Source organism: Homalodisca vitripennis, chromosome 8 (genome assembly GCF_021130785.1).
Source record: "Homalodisca vitripennis isolate AUS2020 chromosome 8, UT_GWSS_2.1, whole genome shotgun sequence".
NCBI classification, from domain to species: domain Eukaryota; kingdom Metazoa; phylum Arthropoda; class Insecta; order Hemiptera; family Cicadellidae; genus Homalodisca; species Homalodisca vitripennis.
Window position 1 is genome coordinate 8516810 of NC_060214.1, and position 25439 is coordinate 8542248.

The 25439-nt window shown below is 34.2% G+C and overlaps 1 protein-coding gene across 3 annotated transcripts in view; it reads left to right on the plus strand.

Moving 5' to 3' along the window:
- LOC124367243 (regulator of G-protein signaling 7) overlaps positions 1-25439 on the plus strand; it is a 539841-nt gene that overhangs the window by 485942 nt on the left and 28460 nt on the right. For all 3 annotated transcript variants that reach the window (XM_046823935.1, XM_046823932.1, XM_046823933.1), the window contains 6 exons: positions 5760-5810; positions 11215-11324; positions 18621-18737; positions 21045-21116; positions 21656-21838; positions 23304-23479. In XM_046823935.1, the coding sequence (XP_046679891.1) occupies positions 5760-5810; positions 11215-11324; positions 18621-18737; positions 21045-21116; positions 21656-21838; positions 23304-23479 (709 nt within the window). The remainder of the gene's footprint in view (positions 1-5759; positions 5811-11214; positions 11325-18620; positions 18738-21044; positions 21117-21655; positions 21839-23303; positions 23480-25439) is intronic.

A 25439-nucleotide genomic window follows, 5' to 3' on the forward strand; every position in this document is an offset into this window, starting at 1 on the left:
TCAGTAACAACGTTTCGAGATCTACAATTCGATCTCTTCCTCAGGTGGATAAATAAAATATTCATAATATATCGTTGTAACGCGCATAAGTCGGGAATCGCAATAGCCGTGTTTTGTGTCACACTCTAAAATATACAGGTCAAAATAGGTCTGCAATGAACGACCAACCACTTAGAACGGAATACTCAATAGTAATTGGCATCGTCAAGCTATAAATAACTTAATTCCCAAACACAAAAAACATTCAGATGAACGGTTTTGGTTAAGGAAAGATAAATCGACTATAGACGCTGTTGCGAGTCTGCGAGTTGGTTTTCGAGGGGTTAGAAAATCGAAATACCACCGTAGGCGTCTTTCTCGACTTATCAAAGGCATTCGACTGTGTTGAGCATATAAATCTGCTCTAAAGACTGGAATCACGTGGCTCGCAAGGCGTGCCACACTTGTTGTGGCTTAGATTATTCTACGGGGTTCCCCAGGGATCAACTCTTTGTCCAGTTTTCTTTCCCATATATGTCAATGACATTGGGTCATCACTGCTGCATGGAAAAGTTGTGTAGTATGCTGATGAGACGACTCTCTGTCTAGTCAAAAATAAAAATCTCTTTTGAAAGAAAGGACTTTTGTTAAAATCAACAGTTGTGTTCAACTTTTCAGCAACCTCAATCTCAAAACAAACGCATCAAAATCCATTGTCATAAACTTTGCTCCACAGCCTGCACACTCAGAATGTGGCCCTGTCGCTATGTTGGCAGATTCAATTCTGGAAGAAGACTACCGACATGAATTCCTTGAGCTAAACCTAGATCGAGGAAGGACCACATTGGCCATTTTTGCTAGAAATGTTCCTTAAGCATTTGTTTTCTTTAGCTAAGTATTGCCTAGCCCAGGTTCTGATTATGGCGAATTATGGCTTAATTTATTACGAACGGAGTGTTACTGTGAAAGGGCTCTATGCAAACAACCACTTCATGAGTTATAAAATTGCAGAAGCAAGCGATTCGAATAATCGCTCATTTGAATTTTAGAGTCTTGTAGAGAAATCTTCAAAAAGTTGCACCTGTGGACTGTGACAAATCTCTACATTTTCGAAACAACTCTGTTCTGTATGTCTAAATGTGAATATCCTCAATCAAGAGATTGACTTCGGCGCTGTATGTGGAAATTGGCAAAGGATGTAAAATTCATGAATTTTGAATTGTATGTTTAAGTGTGATCCTTAAGTGGGGAGAATGTATAAAGTTTTAGCTCTGAAATTTTAATATCGGCGTTTGCCAAAAAATATATTCACTTAAAATAATCGTGAATTGTTGATATACAGCAATCCTTTAACTTGGCAACTTCAATACCAAATGTTCTCAGAGTCACAATTTAAATTTAATAAATTAAAAGCATTTTGAAAAGTACAAACGTCATAAATGTATATTTTTAAACAAATTACGTGAGAAATGATTGCAGAGTCATTTGTTAAGGGTTCAAAAATCTACTGAAACCTTCATAAAATGAAATAAATACACTATTTTTATATTCACCAATGAGAACTTCATGAATCTGGTGGAATATTGATCCATATAACTTTACGTCCAATGTGTAACGGTCAAAAAAGCACTTTTGGTTTGAGAATCCCAAACTGAACTCATTACTTAAAACTAACATTTTATTTTTCACTATAGCCTTATGTTTTCCCACAATATGAGGGAGAAAGTTAAAGCACTTCAGATTGTTGTGCGAACAAGTCGCTTTGAAGAATATGCTAGCCAGGTTTCCAGTCTTCAATAAAGCTGCCAATTTCAAAATTCAATTCGCTTGATAATTGAAATTATTAATTTTCAACGTTTTTGTTTTTTGGGAAGAAATGTGTAAGATACAGTAACGTACTTGAAAAAGTTAAATAGTTGTTCATACGAAGGAGAATTAAAACTTGGATGCATTGATTTGTATAAATAATTATCCTGTATGAAATGAAACTATGTGTTTCATTATAAGCCTTTATGACAAGCTAGGAGTACGGCCCGCGTCGTGTCGTAACAATCTTCGCTGATATGGTATTCAACATTTCAACTCATTAGGCTATACATGCAGAAATGAAGCTTTATACAAACTTTCAAGTCTACTCGTTAATTAATTCTCTAATAATGAGGACAAATAGACAGGAATAAATGTTCAAATTGTTCCGCCGTCGGGTGATAGTTTTGGAACAGCTGAAAATTACTTTGATTTTGTCAGTTCATTTCAGAAATCAATCTCATTATTAGATCCTCATATTTTATTTTTACTGGATAATCAAAAATGAACTGAGTTTATATGTGTAATATTGTACAGACCACAATTCGATATATTGTATTATATTCCTCAAGATGGCTTACGGAGGTAGGTTACAGTATTGTTATAACATAAAACAATGTTACGATCAACATTGTGTGTGAATGTCGGATGTGAACACATCCGACATTACAGTAATTTGAAGTGCAACTTTTAAAGAACAAAAATGGGGTAACTGGAGCGTTTTTTCTGTGAATCATAATGCTGTTTAAGTAAAACATTTTTTATTTGTTAATAAGAATTAATTAAACATTATAAGGTGTAGGGAAAATTCAATTCGCTGCCAAATACGAGATTACAGCAGATTGTTTTTTTTTATAATTTGTATATCACAATGCAATATTTGTGTGCTAAAATTTCTAAAATAAACTATTCTACAGAAGGGATCTACTTTTTCAATATATGGAGTAAAACAAGAAATACTTGGAATTATTATTTGTTACTGAACTATTTCAATGTTAGCTCTCTCTTTCGACTATCTGCTGTGGTGTATAAATATAAGTGATAAATGATTTATTTCCACCAATGTAAAGTTATTCTATGCAAACGCTTACAGAATTACAAAATAGTGCTGGACAGCTACCAGTATCTGGTCAGCATGAGTTAATATTGAAATAGTACAAAGTTAAAAAAAAGCCAGCATAAGCTACAAAATAGCAATTTGAGCTCTGCAACATCTGCTGGTATTGAATCTAAGCAAACACTTAATTAATCCGGATTGCGAAAATGCCATAATAATACATAATCTACATATAATAGTGTAACAAAGAGAATAATCTCCGCAAGTAAATACTACACTAATATTTACAATATAGAATAAAGACAAAGAGGGAAAAAGGCCTTACAAGCCTACGTTACTTTAGTGACCAAATTAATACTGTATTTAAAAAATAAATTTCATTCCTTTGAAGAAGCCAAGATTGTACTTTAAAGGAGAAAGTATTAATATTATTTCTTTGGTTTGTATGTTGAGGTAACTGACTAAAATATTTAGGACCTCTCTAGTTTCTATGAAAGTAACTTTAGGTACAGAATAACATCGTCGTACAGGCAATTCCAAAACATAAAAGTGACCTTTACACTATTTAAAAATCAGGGCACAAGCGATTACCTCGGAAAGTTCCCGCAGCTTGCGATATTAAGCCACAAATCTCTGTAAGAATGGCAGAACCTGTGATATTACATCAGAGGGTTTCTTGAAACATCGGTTCTAACCGTTACGTTGGAATTCTAACCACGCCAGTTTAACTACGGCATTGCGCTCATAGTGGTACACAGTGTTGTGGCTACCTTCCCTTTTTATACATCGGACGATACTAAGCATAATCCTTTTTATAGTCGGATTATACTTAAGCTGCTGCTAGTATAATCCCTTTTACACCTCAGATGATACTAAGCATCATCCCTTTATACCTCGGATGATACTAAGGATAATTCTTTTCATACCTCAGATGATACTAAGCATCGTCCTTTTCATACCTAGGATGATAGTAAGCATCATCCTATTTACACCTCGGATGATACTAAGCATCAACCTATTTATACCTCGGATGATACTAAGGATATTCCTTTTCATACCTAGAGTGATAATAAGCACCATCCTATTTACACCTCGGATGATACTAAACATCAACCTATTTATTCCTCAGATGACACTAAGCATCGTCCTTTTTATGCCTTGGATTATTACTAAGCATCGTCCTTTTCATACCTCGAATCATACTAAGCATCATCCTATGTACACCTCGGATAATACTAAGCATCGTCCTTTTATGCCTTGGATGATACTAAACATAGTTCTTTTTATACATCGGATCATACTAAGCATCATCCTATTTACACCTCGGATGATACTAAGCATCGTCCTTTGTATGCCTCGGATGATACTAAACATCGTCCTTTTTATACCTCAGATGGTAATAAGCATCATTCTTTTTATACATCGGATGATCCTTATAATCATCCTATTTCCTTTGAGTACCAAATATATTTGCTGCTGTACTATCACAGCTTTGTAAAATGTACTTAACAAGATTGGAGGAAAAAAGCTCAAACTTTGGTGTGTAGTGAGTATATAACGTAAGTGTCAAGTAGAATTATATAGGATATATTATCCGATGGTAATAATATCAGTTTATAAATTTTTCAGTTGAGTTTTGAACAGTTTTTTGATTTTTTAACATTTATTTGGATTAACGTTAGTGAAGCCTATCACTTGAGGAGCCCGAACAATTTCTTTCTGTCTGTCTATCTACACGATATTTCGTAAACGGATTGACCTATTGACGTGAGGCTGTGCATGAGGCTTCATTTCTATAAGGGAAACACTGAGTTAAGTGATGGTGCACATTATTCTATGGGATTATGGCTAAGCGTTAGCGAATATTTTTACATTGGTCGCATGGGTAATAATGACGACAACTTGAAAATTGCAGAATAAATAAATTTGTAAACTCAGTACACGCATACGAGGTTAGGCAAACAAGTAGCCTAACCATCCCAACACATCCAACATCATTATATAGTAATTTTGAGTGTAAACTTTATCATTTAAACACTTATACGAAAATTAATTTAATGAACAAAAACGTGAATGTGGCAAGATAAGTCGAGAAAAATTCTACCACTCTGATCTGTCTGGCCTTGGGAAGTGGTCAGGGATAATTGAAGAAAAGTCTTCTTGAGTACTGGAAATATTATCAAAACTGAGTAAATTTCAGATGTTCTCATCACTCAGAGGAAGGGAGAAACAAGCAAAACAGGGGTTTCTTTTTAAAGATTTATTTTGAAAAGGTGGTTGTTTCAGTACAAATATAGTCTTGTAGACCTGCAAGAGTTTTCATACTCATTAAAAGTTTCTGAGTTCCGAGCAAGTTTCGGAAAACTCAGATAAACCCCGGCCTGCTGAGTGATTACTTGCCTAACTTTGACGTTTGAAAAGTATGTATTTTTAGAACAGTGAAATGATAAAAAAAGAACGATGTATTTCTTATTAGCCGAGTGTTATAGAAGCCTATAACTTGAGCGACTGGTAAATTTCATTTGTTTCTGGCTCTCTGCCTACTACATGATAGCTCTAAAACAATTTGACCACCGGAATTGAAATTTTTCATGAATCTTCATTTATATATAGACGACATCGAGTTCGATGATGGTGCATGTCATTCAACTCCATCCATTTCACGTTGTTCTTACGGGTAACCATGACAGCAATGATATACGGTACTTACAATGATAAATACATTTTTAAACAACCACAGCACAATCATAATATGATATTCTAATATACTCATTTAGCTATAAACTTTAGATTTTGTACAGAACCTCAGCGAAGTCTTTTACACGACACCTTGTAAGTTTCGTGCACGCCATTTAATAAAATATTTGTGCTTATATTTTGAATATATCTGGTAACTAACAGCATCATCATGTTTCAGGCTATGACTTGATAGAATGGCTTATGGAGCGCCTCGACATTGAAGAGTCTGGTGAGTAATTTTTATTCCATTATTTGGATAGTAAAATTGTATTATGTTGAAATAGTTTTTACTTTATTTAGTAACTAGAATTAACAACACATATAACAAGTTACCCTTAAGAAAAGGATATGAGTTGTGAACGTGGATCCGTGGATCCAAAGAGGTTTAATTGCAATTAAAGGACATTTTTCTTTTATAAAAAAAATAAGTGTTTTCGTAGTGCTATTATACATCCATACCTTGACTGCTTGAGGTTTTGATGTGGTGCAGCATTCTCTAGATGCATAGAATCTTGCTCCAAACGGAAGCTGTGAGACCTCTTATAAGATGCATCATTAATAGGTTGTTAGTTTTTTGATAAGAATTATAATACTCCTCTAATTTTATGTAGCGTGTTGATTACACGCTACATACAAATATATATATATATATATTACACGTCTAATTTTATATATCGTTTCTTCCATATCGAGTTTAAGATCTCCCGATTGCTGTTATTATAGTTAAACCATTGATTTCCTTTTATTTCCATACCTTCTATTCAATAAATAGAAATGTTGACCATGTTAGGATCCAACTCTGATCCGCAAATTATTCCCCTAAACGCTTGGCTGAGCAGCATCCAGAAACTATTTGATTCAATCCTATGAGTTGAAATTCCAAGAAATGGATCTTCACAATTTTCCAACATTTACTGGAAGATTCCATTTGTACAACCTGCCCTATCCCCCAATACTTTGATGATAATATTTAAGTAAAAACGAATCTATATTCCATCCCAAAATCCGACAGTTTCAGTGAGTTCACAAATTTTATACCCAAGTAGAAACATAATTTCAGGAATTCCTTGGTGTGGTCTAGTTCCAGTTGGACTTACAATGTTGTATACGCTCCTGGGAGCTCTCTTGCTGCATTGTTTGGTTAGCTCGATAAAAGAAGAATCTATTACAACCACGTTTCATCCCTCCGTTTCAACTATTGTTATCTCTGCTATGGAAGGAATGGAATTTCATGTCGTGCTTAAAATCCTTGCTCACGGTTTTCAAAAACTTTTTTATTCCCATTCTTTATTCCTGTCAATCAACATCTTAGGTGTCTCAAACACTTTAATGTCCAAATTTCTTTTCTAAGTTCAGTTCCTTCAGGAAGAATCACAAGGATGTTCTGTCTATACTGAGGATATTACTCTTTGCAACTTCTGGGATGCACCCTCTCTGTATCTAGACCAGCCCTGTCTACCCACTCAAAGAGATATTTCCATTTAGCTAATTGCATTTACTAATTTAAAATCCCTTGCTGTCATTTCATCGCTAGCAATAAGTTCAAAACGCTTGCGTTTTTCACGTAACAATCGACTTCTACTTCCCTATATGTCTGAAGCAGGAAATATCTTCTCTAGTAGAGTTCTTAGAGGATATCCATTGCAAATACATTTTACCCTTCTATGTGGGACACCGTGTAATCAAGCCTTATTAGTATCGCTTTGGATTGCTGAGTACACTATGAAAATCCAGTGAAATATATGTTCAAAAGAGGAACGAGTGGTTTATCACCAGTTTCAATGTGAAACAACTTAAGATATCCTTAATCTTTCATGAACTAAGCGTAACACTCCTTCAGCAAACAATATTCCACTACTCAAAGATTTTGATTGAAATGCCAGTTTTTGTGTCAGATGTAATGGTTTTTAGTGCAAAACCGCGCTTAATCAAAACGAATTCACATTTGCCAACATAATGCCATCACACATTGCATCCAAAAAAATGTTGAATTCAATTCTATTGATTTCATCGCCTTTTCAGCTAATTTAGATCAGGACCTTCTGACTTGGTTGTCTTGTCTAAAATATACATTTTTCCTCTTCTAGTGAAAGCAGGAAATCTGCAAACTTCATAGCTCAGAATAAAGACGTATATTGTGCTTAGTTTGAGTAGCTCAATGGCATCTATATGGAAAAGGGCTGCTTCCAATCCCTCAAGAGGGTTCTTTGTCTTGGGAGAATTTACGAGTCTAGTAGATTTTCCAAATGAAATCTTTTGAAAAAGTATGTACCAAAACAAAGAAGCTATTGGTTTTGACTGCCCGTTGTCGCATGGTTTCGGTAACAATCTCAAGAGTGTTGCCATTGGCGCAGTGTAGCGGGTACAACGGTTATCGCCAAGATAATCGAGTCAAGCAACGTCGAGCTTGACTGCTGCTTGGATGAGTGACCGCTGAGTGACCTGTCCTTGCAAGCAGCCCGCCTGTCCGGCCGTTGGTGGTGGTTGTAAGTACCTTTAAGCCGTTGGTCCCTGGATTATGTGTCAGAGAGTACTTCTTATCCCTAACTTCGGCTGGTGAAATAATACATCATTTACCCTTTTTACCTTTTAACAGTCATTTCTTATGTAAAAGCTGGCTGTATATGGAGCAATTCTGAAAATTATTTGTCCATGATTCTCATTACTGTCCTATCGCTAAATCAATCTATCTTTAATATTGCTTACCGTACTGCCACCATTCTTTAAGGTACTTAAAGTACCCAAAAATCAAACTATAACCTACATATAGTTATGTAAAATATCTTACACAACTACATGCGGTAAGAATTGTTTTAGTCAGTCTTTTTTGGAGTGCAAGATAAAATTTAAGTTTTTCCTTGACTTATTCCTTAAATGATTTCCATCATAGCAATATACACTCCACTTCATCTGTATTTATTGAATTGGTTTTCTTAATTTTCCGAAAAAATTCCCAAATCTGAGGTCGTATCACTGTAGATGATTATGACTGTCCATCACTCCTTAAAATGTGATTTATAGAATGAAAAAAATCAGACTTATGATAATTCCTTGAAAATACCTATGATAACCTATGACCTATGATATAGTACCAACGTGAGTACTATACATTATTTTTCCTCGTTAAACTTGAAACTGACATTGTTAAAGCAATAAATCGGGGAGCCCGAGCAAATGTCGTTACCTCCGGAAGAAATGTTACAAAGTTAGGAGTGTAGGAATGGTAGTATGCGTTTGCGCGCGCGTGTGTGTGAGGTGCTAATGGAATACCTGTGTAACCAAGGAGCACTTGATACATGCCCTCATCCCTGAATCTCTGCCCTGGTTCCTTTACTCAAAACGTACTTCATTATTTAAACAGACATTTCACCTGAGACCTTCAATATGAGTTAATTAGTTCATTAAATATGTAGACGCAATCTGGAATTAACATTTTTATACAAGATGTAATACATTAATGCTGTATATGTACAATAAAAATGTCTTAATTCTTAGTTGCAACCAGGGTAGTTTATTAATATAATTGTTAAACCTATTTTCCGGTAGTGGTGAGGAACCACTTGGTTATCCCAACACCAAACCAAATTATATTCCCCCCACAGGCCCGGATCGGTCATTATGCTGGGACACTCCTCTAGCCAGCTTTGATTTAGAATTCCTGATTAATATTACCCCATAATTAGAAACCCTAAAAATTAAAACATATACTGACCCTCGATACCTGACCCATGCTGTCCGTATTCCTCGATCCCCACAACCCCACGATCCCCCGTCTAACCTGCTTAGGCCGCCATAATTTATTGGAACCAAAGGTGTAACCAAATTATATATCGAGACTTAATTAAATTTACGTCTAACTCACGGATACCCGTCCAGTCTCCACCCGTCAGCGTGTACCCGTCCGCTCACTCCTCCACCACAAGTCCGTACTGGACCAAACCCGTTCCCCGATAAACGGCTTGATTGTCGCCCGATCCGATCCTCGGTCAAAGGTCGCCCGACTAGCTCCTACACAATGACCGACCCGATCACAGTGGCGGTTACATGCCACATAGTATTACGCCACCTTTACGATAATTAATATTTTTTTCTGTTCACACCGCGAAATATTGAAATACTTCGGCATCGCTGTAGAGACCCACTTCAGTCAACAGAGGTTAGACCGAAACTGCTAATAATAAACATCCGTCTGTACAGGCGAGTTAAAAGGACGGAGATTTACTGTGATTGGCTGAAGTTCAACCAAGCACCGATCACATGGCTTCTTTATTACAGTGTTTCACAATTTCACGGTTCCTTGACGAAGTTATTTCCTTTCTTAATTATGTCTAAGGTTTATCTTTTATCATTTGAGAATAGGATGGAACTTTCTCAAGTACTGTAGTTTTACGAATTCAATCACATGATTGGTTATGAAAGTGTGTTCTGCTATGGCGATTTTTCCATGACATGAGTTTAGTGTCACTCTTGTACACGCGTGCTATCTCCTCTATTTAGACTAAGCCATAACTAAATGGGACTTATAAATACTAAAAATATACGTACGTATATCTACGTAAAAATTAGGTAGCAAGTAACTTCTAATCAAAAGTGCTTTTTCCACTAGGTGTTTTTTTATTATCTCTCTTAATGTCGTCGATATATTTATTTATTTTGTGAATTAAATGTGAATACAGTTTTTTTTATGTTATTTAGCTTTATATTATTCAATTTTAAATATTTAGAATTATTAAATTACCATTTGTTATCCAAATACTACACTTGTTTCTTCTTGAATACAATGTATTACTTCTGTACCTTCATTAATTTATGGAAAAATGTGATTTTGATTTGACTAGTTGTAACAAAAATTTTAATTTAAAATTATGGTTACTAGTATAGTATACAATATTATAGTCTTTATTTTGTAGGTTATGATTATTTTCTTAAGAAGAAATTGAAGCTCGTTGGCTTGAATAGCGTTTACTTATTTGTAACAACAACTACAGGCGTCCTGATTAGTTTCTTCAAAATCTTTAAGTGAAAAAGCATAAAACAATAATTATAATAAATCAAGTTGACATTTGTGTGTATATGTACAACCTATTAAACATTTTTATCATTAACTATCATTACATAAGCTAAATCGGAGTGTAAAAGTAAATGTTGGGTTATTTTAGTAAAACTGTTGTTAATACCACCACTGCAAATATCCTGATAATTATTAAATTTGGATCTGTTATTATCCCAAATCAATATATTATGATCAAGTCCTCAAAGTTAAAAAAATGTAACATGTAAACAAGTAACTATTATGAAAATTCATTCTTAATATTCTGTTGGAAAAAACGTGCTGTCTGGTGCATTTCCACTAAGAATAAACACAGCAATTTTATCTTTCTGAATGCGTTCATAATAATTAAATAATATGAAATGTATTGAATTTTAATATGTTATAGTAGAGTTTGATTCATTGCTAGCGGACCAACCCGTAGTGGGAATTGCTTGAAAATTGATGAAAAAGGAGTTTGTGTTGTTCCCTGTTGATGAAATTACCAAACTTTTTTGCAGCACCACATAAACTGAAGCGGTAAAAGTGATTTTTATTGAGTTTCTGGTGTATTTCTTTTGATTGAGTTTTCTGTTGTTTTCAGTTGAGGCGGTCCATATTGCTAACCAGCTTTGTCAGTACGGCTACTTCTTTCCTGTCAGCGACTCAAAAAACTTGGTAGTCAAAGATGACAGCTCTCTCTACAGGTTTCAGGTAAGGCAGTAAATGTCATATTGTGTGTGTTTCGCCCATCAAAACTACAACATAACATTCATTCGTAATAAAATTTAGTAATTTAATAATTACCTTCAGCAATACCTATACCCTACACACTCTGCTGTACATATCCCAGCATAAATTGTTCCTAAAACGCTCAATTATTACTTATGCTAATTACAACTAGTAAATTCAAATATTAGTAAAATTAATAGCAACGTTATACATTATGGTAAAATAATATGACTAATATTCGTCAATACAAAATACAAATTTCGTTATATAGACAAATTAAGTTATTCTATAACGACTTAATTACTATTAAGTACTAGTAATTACATGGATGGAAATTACAATTTGGAATTACAAGCATAAAACTGGTCTGGTAGGCCTTTGTTAGCGGAAAAAACAGGACGGGGCCCAATTCTGATCCTTAAGGTACGCCTCTCTATACCGCCATACATTACAACATTTAAAAGCTAATTTAGATCATTGACTGACAATGTTTCATGATCTTTGTGCCTAAATGTTTGCAATTAAATTTACCAATATTTGTATTATTTTTAAGTTAAATGGTCAACTTTCCGCCAACGTGAAACTTGATATGATAACCAAAAATAAAGTTTCTTGTGAATTTGAGTCTACAATAAAAATAATAATGCAAAATTTGTGTTATGTGTTTTAAGTGGTTTCTGAAATAAAAAAAATAAAAATACATTAGACGATTAGACTGTAAACTAATCACTTCCTAATCATGTTTATGTTACATTTTTGTTTGTGTTAACTCGTAAAACGAATTTCCTAAAATGTTTTCGGAGAGTCCGTAAACAATCTGTAGGCCTACATGGAAAGATGGTTTTATAGTATCGTGTCTCAAATAAGATTGGAAAAACTCAAAGTAATCCACTAAAACTATTATATTTTAAGGGAGTGTAAATTACATAGTTGGTATTTAATACATTTAGTCCAACTCAATAAGCATGAGATCCCGAGCCAGGGCCGTTCCTAGATGTTAAGGCGCCCGGGGCGAACGTACCCAATTAACCCCTTTTCCCTCTGTTTTCTCTCACCTTACGCAAACTCTCCTCGCACCTTCAAAACAAGGAATACCGGTCAGCTTAAGGATTTCAACGTAATGACCAGTTTACATATCCTATTTGATTAATTTTCAATTTAATAAATTGTAAATTGAATAATTTTATAATCGCTGAGACGAAACTATAAGTGTGTACAGTAAACCAGTTAGTGGTATGCTATACCACGTGTGGCATGTAACCTTTATTGACAGTCTAGGGGCATGAGTCGATCTGCAATGCATAAGTAAAAAATCTAGTTTTCCTTGAAATTACAGAATAAGTGCGCTTAAGAAATAAATCGATTGTCACAATCAATTTTGATGGAGATGGTAACGAAATGAGAGGGTATCAAAATGTTTAAAAATATGAAACTATAACTTATTTCTTAGATTAAATTTTTCTAGGTAGATACACTACCGACCGTCATACTCATAAATAATGACGGTTACTATATAACTATATATGACGGTTAGATAACTATGTAAAAGGTCTGAATAGTCGGAGTAATACCCACGTTAAGGGTGCTTTAACCGACCTGGGGTTTTGTGCTTACATTGTACAAATTGGGTTCTAGACTACTGCATCACCCAAGAGTACCTGATCATCTCTCATAAGAACTTATGTATTGTGGGTTTAAATATAAAGCTCAACATTTATCAATGAAAATAACCTAAATAAGTACAAGTACTTTACAGATATAGCAACAAAGTAGGAATCGCCACACCACCTGCCGCGTAACGTGCTTCGCTTAGGGTGCATGCAAACTTTTAAGCCTTGTAACTCATTTCTTAGATTGCATGTATGGCATGTAAAATGTCATAAGTTTGCATTCTGCTTGTTTAAAATTACCCTCTTTCTTTGATTTTCTCATTCCACCATAATTAACTGTATGGCCAATGTGAATATGGTTGCAAACTTAACAATATCCCATAGGCATAGTCATCTAACTCAATGCTACCTAGTATCTATATAAAAATAAGCTTCATGGAAAATTTAAAGTTTATGGGTCACTTTGTTACCGAAATTTTGTGCGAATAGACAGACAAACAGAACTAAATTTATCCGGCCCTTTAAATGACGTCCTTCGCTAACGCTCAGCCAATAAAAACTAATTAGTGTTATGACTGTTTTTTATCTTTAAATAAATGTATTTGTCATGCATTCTTTCATTATCCAAGGCCCTACCATCACATTTACTCATGTCTGACCATCCCTCATAAGAGTCCATGTTATCAAATACGCCCTCTTCACGCACCCTCTTAAAGCATTAAATAAATTAATTAAGCGCTATTAACCTATTAAGGCTGACACCTTTAAATAAATGTATTTGCCATGCATTCTTTCATTATCCAAGGCCCTACCATCACATCTACTCATGTCTGACCACCCCTCATAAGAGTCCATGTTATCAAATACGCCCTCTTCACGCACCCTCCTAAAACATTAAATAAATTAATTAGCGCTACCTGTTAAGGCTGGCACCTTCTAAAACGCTCTTAGATCTTGGCATTAAAAACACAACTGAAATTTTACCAAATGAAATAACTTAAATAAGTATGACTATTTAATAAATTAAATTAACTAACTGTTGGGATTTTTATATTTTTAGTACAAGTCTCAGCTTGGAATGCTGGAATAACATACTTCAATATTTTGCTACTCAGTACCTCAACATCCTCGACCTCGTGGCCGCATGACAACCATTTAATCTGTATGCTCCTATTCAAAGAATTGCAATCCTCTTTCAATCTCCAAGAGTGTTCTCATTTTCATTCCGAGCCTCGGCGTCAATATTGCTCTCTCTCGTTTCAGCTCCAGTCTGCAGCTGCTCCATTGTTATCCTCTCCTGATACTCTATGGTTCTCGCCGTATTGGTCCGAGCTCTTCACAGTTGTCTTCCAGAGTCAGTTCATTCATTTCAGTCATGGTCAAACTCGTTTTAATTTCAAGAACATATCAATTTCCAAAACTGAATCCTGATATCTTTTTTATTACTTAACTTGGGTTTCAAATAGGGCTTCAATAACATTTTTAGAATAAACATGCACTCATACATCTCTCTAACGGCATCTATAATTCTTGATACCTCTTTCCCTTTAGACTCAAATTATAAAGATATTATTATTAAAATATGTATGCTCGTATTAGTGCAATATACATTACTTCACCAAGGATTGTAGGAGTGGTTCAAAATCCTACAAAAAAATTAAGGGTGAATTAATATCAATTTTTAAGGATGGATAAAATGTAGGGTGTTTCTCCCCGCTATTTTAATGGTTGAGCTAAATCACTTCAACTATTAATTATCTATGTCCTGTCCATAAAAATTTGGAAATTGCAACTTAAGTTTGTTATTTAGGGCGTGACCTACGATTCGTAGATGAAACATTGATATTTGCACTCTGGTGTGCAAATATCACAGTCGTCTTAATAATACAGTCATCTATTAATACAGTCGTCTTAAAATAAAAGAAGTGTAAGAATGATATTCATTAGTGGTTCCAAGTGATTCCAGGGGTTCCAAATCCTACAAAAAAATGAAGGGGCGAATTAATATCAATTTTTAAGGATGGATGAAATGTTGGGTGTTTCTCCCCGCTGTTTTATTGGTTAGCTAAATCATTCCAAACATTAAGTATCTATGCTTTTCCTGTCAAAGGACAAAAGTTTGGAAATTACATCATAAGTTTGTTATTTAGGGCGTTTTATTCGTAGACGAAACACCGTTATTTGCACTCTGGTATACAGCTCGCCTTAAAATAAAAGAAGTGTAAGAATGATATTTATTTGTTTATAGGTACAACGTTAAATTTCCAAAATTAGTTCAAATCATTCTTAATTAACAAATGTTGTCGATGAAGAATTTTTGAAAGTTTGTTTTCTAATATTTGCTCTTTTAGCAATTATTTGTAAGTCAAGTCTTTAATGTGGCGAATCAAATTGTCTTGGTTTGAGTTTTCCTCTTGGTGACTTCCCAGAAATGGATGTATTGTAAGTATATGATAAGCAGAAAGTGTTGTAAACAAGTCAGAGCTCTAAGTAAAGATAATGCAGTTAATGTAAGTTACGTAGGTTACGTAGCTTTGATGCAATGTGGATGTTGAGTTGAGAGTTTTCCTTCCTCTTAGAGCATCACGAAGACCTCTTCACCTAGATTATTACTACATTATGTTTTGTAGTCTACGAATCTCTGATGTCGAAACAATGTAAAGAGTTCATTTTGAGTTTCTTCGTCGCCGACTTTTTTTTATTACTTCAGACAAACATGACTCCAGATTCTAGAAGTCAGTTCTAGAAGCAGCTGCACGAAGGGAACTGGAGCTAAACTCAACAATCACATCCGTATAGTGCTATTCAGAACCTGAGCATTCTCAATCTCACGGTCCAAGTTTAAAAAGGCTGTATGACAATTATACGTTATGTCATACTTCATTTCAAAGAATATTTCAATCTCTAAGAGTGATTTCTTAACACAAATTTGAAAAAAGTATTTAAAAACAAGTTTACGTAAAATTGCACGAAAAACAACTTTGTATGTTTTGAAACGCTTACTTTCAATACTGCCCCAATACTTACAATATCTGGAGCTCTTGTTGGAACAGTTTATATTTCATATGGCAGTGTATTTTTCTTCCTCTTCCTTTTCCGTGAACATCCTCAACGTCCTTCCATTTTTTTTTTTTTTTTTTTTTTTTTTTTTTTTTTTTTTTTTTTTTTTTTTTTTTTTTTTCCGCGTAAAATCGTGTTAGCATCGTAACACTTCTGCAACACTTACCGCCATGCCAAATCTTCCAAACCTAAACATTGAACAGTATTTTTGCTTTTAAACATCAGTATGACATCTTAGATCCATAGCATGTGTTAAGGCATCGATGTTGTTTAAAGCGTTTTTTTGTTATCAGTATCATACAATTTTGTTAACGGGTTCAGTGCGTTTCAGTTTTTTTTTTTATTTTGGAAACACTTTTAAGTTACCAGGTTAAAGGATTCTTAAATAAGTGGCTTAAAATTATGTATTTGGATTTTATTTCAATATATTTTAATTTCAAAATCAAACATATTTAACATTACTTTTCCTAAAAATAGAAAAAACACGTCACTTTACGAAGAATTATAGACATTCAAAGTAGATAATTTTGACAATGTTGTAATTAATCACAAATAAAATGCCTTAAAATAAAAATTGTCAGCGCTTATATAACTTATAGCTTTAATGGCATAATTTATAGTTTTGATATATATATGCCCTATGAAAATGTAATTTTTTCAGATACATATTGTAAAAAATTCATATCCTAGTCTTAATTTGTTTGTTTTGGACGTGATTATAAGACGCTCCTTTTCGTGTAATGATCGAAAACTTTTTTATTTTGTCTTAGGAAATGTATCTTAAAGGGTATTAACGAAAGATTTTGTAAAAAATATAAAAAAGAAAAAACCAACCACACATTGATTGCCCCACATTGACGGTATCGGCTGATGAGATTCTTGTGTTGCACAAAAACAATCTCTATGACTATAAATAAATAACGACATTCATTTACTAAATTTAAAATTCTAATTCTAATTCGATATATCCAGGAAATTTGGAAAAAATGCTATTGATTAAATGGCGGTTACATTATATTACAATATAAAAGCTTTACCTGCATTCGTACACAGGAGATGAAATGTTCGTACGTACGTGGTGTGGTATGATCTCGGGGAATTATTTCGGTTAGTTCTGGGATCCGACGCCAGGCCGCGCCACGTACCGTTCAAATATTTGCTACCTGACCGCTCACTCTAGAGATGGCAGTCCGAACGCTCTCTTTTGCGTGCCTTAATTATACCATTGAATGAGTTATCTCTTGTGTAATACAGTCAATATAGTCAAGCATTTTTTTCATTCAATATTTTTTGGAAAATAATCTCATCATCGACCTTTTTCTACCTCGGGATATCTTGCAAACATACAGATAGATTTGTACTTACCTGGGGCTTTGCATTCAGGCAACAAAATAAATATAAATAAAAATAATGGGCTGCAGTATAATAAGAGACCACCACCACAATAGAATCATATTTATGATTATCTAAATTATAAAAACAAAAATGTTGACACGAATTACGTTATAGCTTTCATACATTATTATTTGAGTAAAGTCTGACGTTATTGGGCTGCAGTATAATAAAAGGCCACCACCAAAATAGAATCATAGTATCGCTTCCTTTATCTAGTAAATAAAAAATATCTATGTTGTGTACCTATAAAATGTAACAAGCAAAACAGTTTAACATTTAGTTACTTTTTACTGTTTTTAAGGATATACTATGATTCTATTTTGGTGGTGGCCTTTTATTATACTGCAGCCCAATAACGCCAGTCTATACTCAAATAATAATGTATGAAAGCTGACGTAGGCTACTTATCTCGACTTTTAAACCAGTCATGATGTGACTTAAGAGAGAGAATACAAACGGAAAATTCCACGTACGATAACCTCACCTGAGAGGTTCCCAACGCGATTATCTTGCCTCTGAGAATGTTCCTGAAGATTGTCATAAAGCACTTTTGTGTTATTGAATTCCCAATATAGAATAAACCTTTCAAAGTGTGTTATCTCTACCGACCCAATACATCTTGTTACCTTGCATAACTCCAGGGCTTCCTGCAATCTTCACTCGATCTTCTCCCTCGGGAAATTCCAGGGTCTTCACTGCACAAGTACGAAGTAAACTATTATTATCGACAAGTACATTGTATAACTTGATATTGTAACCGAACAATACAATAGGTTTACGCACAGGCAATTGCCTTACCGGTATACAACACGAATTTAACTCATTCCTAAATACATTTTACCACTTTTACCCACAATCTTCTGTGATGTATGACCTTCTCAGACTGCTTGCTTCAGTTGTTAGAATTTTGTAACCAACTGTATTTTTATTCAGGGATTATTAATCTTAGAAATAAATTACTCGGCAATGCTATTGGTTGCTAACAATTCACTACCCCATGTGTTTGAAAGAAGCTCTTAAATGAAAAACTGTAGGAAAAAAGGATATATTTACGCTCGCAGAATCTGAAAATGTGTGTTTCATTGAAATTATCTATTTCTCCTTATTTTCCGCTTTAATAAATCCGTTTTTAAATTATTCTCTTTAGAGCAAATACTTAGGAATCACTTGTATATTGCTGTATCATCTTACTAACATTGTACTCCATCCTCAGACTCCTTACTACTGGCCCTGGCAGCATCGCAGTCCAGACAATGTCGAGTACGCCATCTACCTCTGCAAGCGTACTCTCAGAAACAAGCAACGTCACGGCCTGGAGGAGTATGAAACCGTAAGTCATTGTTACTTCCGCAAGTAAAACATGCGATTTTTGTGCTTTATTGGAACAAGAACATATTTTTACAAGACATGTACTGTTCTTTTTACATGTGACATTTCACTATCATATACCTTTAATTTATAATGAATTATAGGTACTTTGGTATTATCAGAAAGCCACTGTTTTTCTAACAATTTATCTTACCGGGGATCTAAAGACACTACATCGTTATAAAGAACAGAGTTTATTTGACTTAGTGTGAAAATTACATGTCATTACGGCGATCAGTTCTTGTTTCTGCCTCTCGAAAGGAGGTGATTTCAGGGAGAAGTAGACCACTCTGTCCCTATCTACTATTTGTTATTGGGCTATTACATACGTAGGCTACGTATTATAAAAATATAAAAAGTTAAAGTCGACATGTACGAGAGCTTACGTGATCTGGAAATTTGGGTACTTCCTCGAGGGATGATTTTCGTTTTCGTCAGAAGTGCGGATCGTCCAATGTGATCTGACGTCGGAAAATTCCCGTTGGGTGGCAAGAAGGAAAAGTATCCCTCGAGAAAGTACCTGAATTCTAACTCAGATTACGTGAGCGCTCATAAAGGTTATCCTTAACTGTTGTACTACTGGTAAAACATATACATAACCTAATCTAAACCTACTTGTATAGCCTAATATCCTAATAACAAATAATAGATAAAGTCAGACTGTTCTCTTTTTCGCCGATATCGCTTCCTTTGGGAGCAGAAAAAAAGAATCGATCGCCATAATGACAGGTAGTTTTCGGAGTAAGTCAAATAAAGACTGTTCTTTATAAAAATGTAGTGTTTTAGGTCCCCTGTCAGAAAAACTGTTCCAAAAATAATGTCTTCCGGATAATAACAAAGTACCGAAATATAATATGATACCCATAACAGTTTTCTCTCGTTGTGTAATTAATACTGATTATGTCTTGTTTATTATAATTTTGTCAAATACCCATTTACATTATTAACTTATTTTTAACTACTAAACTATACAAGCTGTTAAAGTAATTTAGTAATATTTATTTATTCTTTTACAATGTATGAATTGATTGTAAACAAAATGTAATGACCTACTATCGTAAAACTAACTCTTCACTCCATACAGTGGGAGATGTGTTGTGTAGAACAACCATGAAGAAGGCCTCAAGATTGAAAGATTTGAACTAACGAAATTGTTGTGTGTTCCCTTCTAAATACTTCTGAGTCTTGATTTCTCCTTTTTGACTCAGGGCTGGTTTTAAGTTATAAATTTTGAGGACTATCTTAAAACTTGTAAATCTCACCAAATTAAGGGTTTGAGCACTAACGACTAAAAGTATTACAAGCGACAAAGAGACAGATGCACTTATTATCAAGCTCATTTGTAAATTTAAAATCTTTATTGACAATTTTGTTGAGATACGAACATTTTCTATATTCACTTTAAAATCATCTAAAGAGCCTTTTGAAAATTCATTTTTAAAATTAAAATAAGAAAACTTTCTCCAGTAATTTTCAATCGAAAGTTTATTCAGAGAGGATACATTGACATCGTATTAATATCAAGGTAGTTTTAATTTATGGATGATTTTTTTTAACTTTTTGTAGTCCAAAATGGCTAGCTCAGTTTAATATCTATCGAATCTTCTTGGAAGAAAATATTTGTTCTGAAACCATATTGCTTGTTATTTTACTTCAAACTTGTCCTAATCTTGTCTAGTCATTAAATTGAAGAACTTTCCTCAGGAAAACTTACTGTTGAGTATGCAACTCATATTTTTTAAATAGATTTATTTATATTAATTAAACAATAACGCAAAAGATATTCACAAGTTGATGACGTAAAAGAAAACGTAAACTTCCGATGGATTTATTTATTGTATTACATTATGGCTGTTTAAAATTTTCCATTTTACAATTTTAATCTCTACTGCAATTCATTTTAATCCATTAATATTATTCATAAGATTAAAAAATTAAGTGATTGTGGGAAACTGACGTTTTAGTGATGTTTTATAAAATCATTCATCCGTAACTTACATCCTTAATTCACTAGACTATAGTGAATTGTCGTAATCGACTTGTAACTATGGATCATGTGCTTAACTCAAAAATTGTTACAAACTATACCAAGCTTAAAAGAGAAATAAATTCTTTTTTGGTTGCTAAAGGTAGTAGAAATGTAACCTCAGCCACAAACACCAAATAAAAGAGAAAACAATGACTCGTATAACCAACTATCTGTAATTATCTTTGTAAGCGTGTAGCTGTTCTTTTCATGCACTTGATCAGTCCTTTTGTTTTTATTCAGGAAGCTCTTGGTTCCCTCAGAAAGACTCTTCAAAACAAGTGGGACTTCATTACAATGCAGGCTGAAGAGCAGGTAAGGCCACATTACCATAATTGTCTGTGATGGAAGTTAATAAACAAAGGGTGCATGAAATTAAATTCATTAATCCTCTAAGACTCTCAATTCCAGTTGCCAACTTTGCGAGTTTAATTCCTGATACTGCTGAAGAATGTTTTAGACCATTGTCACATCTTTTCAAAAGTAAGAGAGTTGTAGATGTCCAGAAGGCTAAAATAGTTCAGTGAGAATTAAGTGGTATTGATTGTTCGAATAGGGTTATTCTCAAACTCTCAGATCTAAAAGTCTGGAAATCTTCATTAGGGTGTTTCAGAAACCCCTTGAATGGCTTATTTATGTTGGAAGTTTATTTTTGACGATGGAAGGATTGTGGAGGAAAATCCTGTTTCCTTCATGGCTTATATAATTCTACAAGAAGACCGCCCACTGGTGGAGTTTCAGAAGTCACCTGCCGTAAGTTGTTAGGTACATTTAAACATTAAAAGATTTAAACACTGTCTCTAAATTTGATGAAGAACCTCCACCTCTTGACCTGTCACCATGTCTGCTGGTAGGTGAGACTGTCAAAGGACCGCAAGAAGGGAGACAAGATAGTATCGGACAGCCAGGAGAGGGCGTATTGGCGTATCCACCGGCCACCGCCAGGGTTCACCAGCAGTCTGGAGCCAGTGCCGGTCTGTAACCGTGGCGGAACTTGCTCCAGGAAGCGCAGGAGCTCCCAGGACCTCAGGAGAGAAGTAAGTGATTTCCGAACCAAAAGGTTTTGCACTATTACATACCTGTTGCATACGAGTATTCAATTTTTTATCAGGCTGGAAGTTAAATCTATGCTTCCTTTGAAAGGTCCAGAATTAGTCATGTGATCTTCAGAGGGTACTAGTCTTTACAAAGGCATCACATTCTAATAGGACTTATTTAGCGGATTCTTAATCATAATTGCTGTATCGTTAACTACCGTGTGTCTAGATAATACAAGCGCTGATATTGCTCAATAAACTTCAAAAACTAGAAAATGGAAGCACTTTTCAGGAATTCCAGCATAATTGTTGATTATGTATTGTTAGTTGGAAGACAACGTAAAATTTGTAATGCTCCACCAAAGATTAAATTCTAATTTTGAAGGATTAATCGAATAAATTTGGTTTCAAGCCCATTTCCAAATGTTTGTACATGCAAAAGGTCTCAAACGTGATAGCACATAGAGCAACGTCTATGCGTGATGTCCAGTAAAATTATTAGCGAGAAAATCTTATATACGTTAAGCTATTGCTTACCATCTGTAGAATCATTCCAAGAAATCAGTGGAAATTGATTAAAAAGGAATCATCCTTCATCCACTTCTTACATGGTGTAGTAAAGCATCTCAGAGAATCAATTCTGATTCCTTTTAAACGTGTTGGCCTACACAGCCCTAGCCATTTTTAAAAACAAAAGACAAATATCCAAACTTAGAGTCTCATTAATACCATAACAAAATCAGGTTTTTGCCGTGGTTATTAAATAAAGGCAAATCACCGGGTCCCCTAGACCCAAGGTCACAGTATAAGTCAATCAAGTACAAAAAATAAATCAAATCAAAAAGTAAATCAATGATAGTAAAAACAAATTTTAGTGTATTTTTTATTGTTTTTATATAAATTGCTAATATTGCAGTTTTAAACAAGCTGACGGATGATGGCATTACTAAAAAAAACTAAAAATTTCGTTTGCCACAACTAAAAGAACAATAAAAAACTAGTACAAGTTATAAAAGTACACAGTTTTGCAATAAAATTTATATTTTAAATTTGTATATTTTTATTAGTTACATTAAATGAAAAATGTTATACAATTGATCCAAGAATCTTCAATAAAAAAATTGTATAGGTAAAAATCGTTCTTTTTCAAAACACTCCCGTATTTTGTGGGTGTCTTTAATACATTTCGCTGCATTAAATATTGCTTGTTTATCAACATAAATCCCTCTTCGTTCAAAACCAAAAAGTACTAACATTTTTAATATTTACCATTATTAAAAAAAGAATAAGAAAAACCCGTTTTTGCATTTATTTGGGAAACATTTTTAAATCCTCCCAATAAAATTAAAACGAAATATAACATTTTTATCAAGCTTTAGTTTTGTCTTAGTATTTGTGTATTCTACGAACAAAATATTGTTTGACACATAGGCCAGGTATTGAAGTTATCCGTTTGAACTTTCAGGTGGAATTTCTCAAGAGTTGCTTGAACAGAACAAGAACAAAAGTGTCGCAGGCGCTAGAGGGTCTGGTACAGCACTGCGACACCTACCTGGAGTTCGACCCCCTCCTATCAGGTGCTCAGCCGTCCAACCCGTGGCATTCCGAGGACACTGCATTCTGGCAATTTAATAGCCCTATGTGAGTATATACGATATTACAGACCGAGCCATCTAGCATGGCCACAGCTAGCGCATGCGCAATAGCCATGCTCTCCTCTCCAGTCCACTTTGATTACAGGTTTTATTTCGTATATCAGTGAAACGAGCTGTACAATTGGTCGAGTCGCGAGAGGGGTAGGCAACTTGAGGGAGTGGGGGAACCGTGCCACCCTCCCCTCTTCTAGCTTCATGCTAGTTGGCGTGGTCTGTAATTAAGAAGAACATAGAGGTCAGCTCATTCTGTTAGTTCTGTCTGTGACTTATGATCGCTGAAACCGTTCAGGAATTAGATTTAACTTTTTGTACTGTAACTTTCAAATCGGCAATTTTGGAAATCCAACGCGAATTAATCAAATACTATTTATTCTTCAGAATATTCTTATATTCAAACTGAAATGATAGCTAAAACATTTGATGCGTAATTATTATACGCTTCTGTTCCAAACAAACAATATTTTTAACATTCTTTATATAAAAAATCTGAATTAATCAGTATATTAAATACTTATACAACGCAGTATATAAGTAATTATGGATGTGTAGCCTATTAAGTTGGTGCAATAGGTCCTTTCTCGGATAAAAAAAATGTTTATCTTCAAAGAACAATTTTGTCACAGCTCTTTAGTTTATGGTACCATTTCTAAAGACAGGAAAATAGAACGAAAATGTTTTGATCAATCTATGAGGAGTGGTAAGTATTTGAAGCAGAATTTAGAGGCATCTTACTTTCAGGTCCAATGAAAAAGTTTTTGAAGTTAAGGTTATACAGTATGTACATGAAAGATGAGTAGAAGGGTTGTATTTATTTTAAAATATTTCTTTTAATCAAAAAGTTAGTAAATAAAAAAACATCCCGGTCTCTTCAATCAGACTAGATATAATTAAAAATATATAATTTTCTTGTGTCATAAATGAATAAAAAGTCTTGTTACTTATAAGTGACAACTTATACTGTAAAAGTTTATTTTTTTAAGATTTTAACTGGGAATGCCTGTAGTTCCTCTTGGATTAGTTAAAAACTCCACTTTTTCTGTCTTCAAGAAAGTTCTCTAAAAAGGTATGAATTTTTTAATTAAAATATATTCTCCCAACAAAAAATTCACGTAACTGCAGGATTCAGTGGCTCACAAATCTACAACAAAGCTTGTTTTGTTTACTTACGACAAGAAGCTGAGACACCTCTCATCGCATTTAGACCTAAATTTAAGTTTGCTTCCGGAGAGACAGGATATTCAGGATGGGCAATGTTAAGGGTAGGGTAGGATAATATTTGGTAATCATAGTACCAAAGATGGATAACCTATTTGGCACTTTTTGGTTTCTATTGTAGTTTAGTCAAGAGAAACAATTTAGAGAACCATTGAACATTCTAGTTTAGGCTAATAACTTATTTTATATGTGATTGTATAAAACACACATCTTTACATATCTCATTCAGAAGAGTTTGTACTAAAATATATCAACATTAAAGCTTTTTTTGTTACGCAAGAAATAACTCATCTAGTGATATAAATTGGGGCACGGCAAGAGTGAGCGCTCAGACTGCCCTCTGTAGAGTGAGCAGTCAGAGGTCAGTGGTCAGGTACCAAATATTTTAACGGTACGTGGCGCGGCCTAGCGTCGTAACTAAGAACTAACTGATATAATCTCCGGACCTCAGCACAATGTTAAAACTATTCATAGTAATTACTTATTTCCTGTGTATTTTCAATGATATTGATTGTCTTGAAGCATGTCTTTATTTTCAATAAATTTCGTTCTGTTCGTACAACACAAAATTAAAGCCCACTAAATCTGGATAAAAGAGCTGTTCGCAATGGGCAATGAATATTCACGAATATATGTATGATATTAATATACGAAACATATAATATGGTCTTGGTACCGGATGTTCAATAAATATTGATGCATCTTAGTAATGTTTTATCATGCAACATACG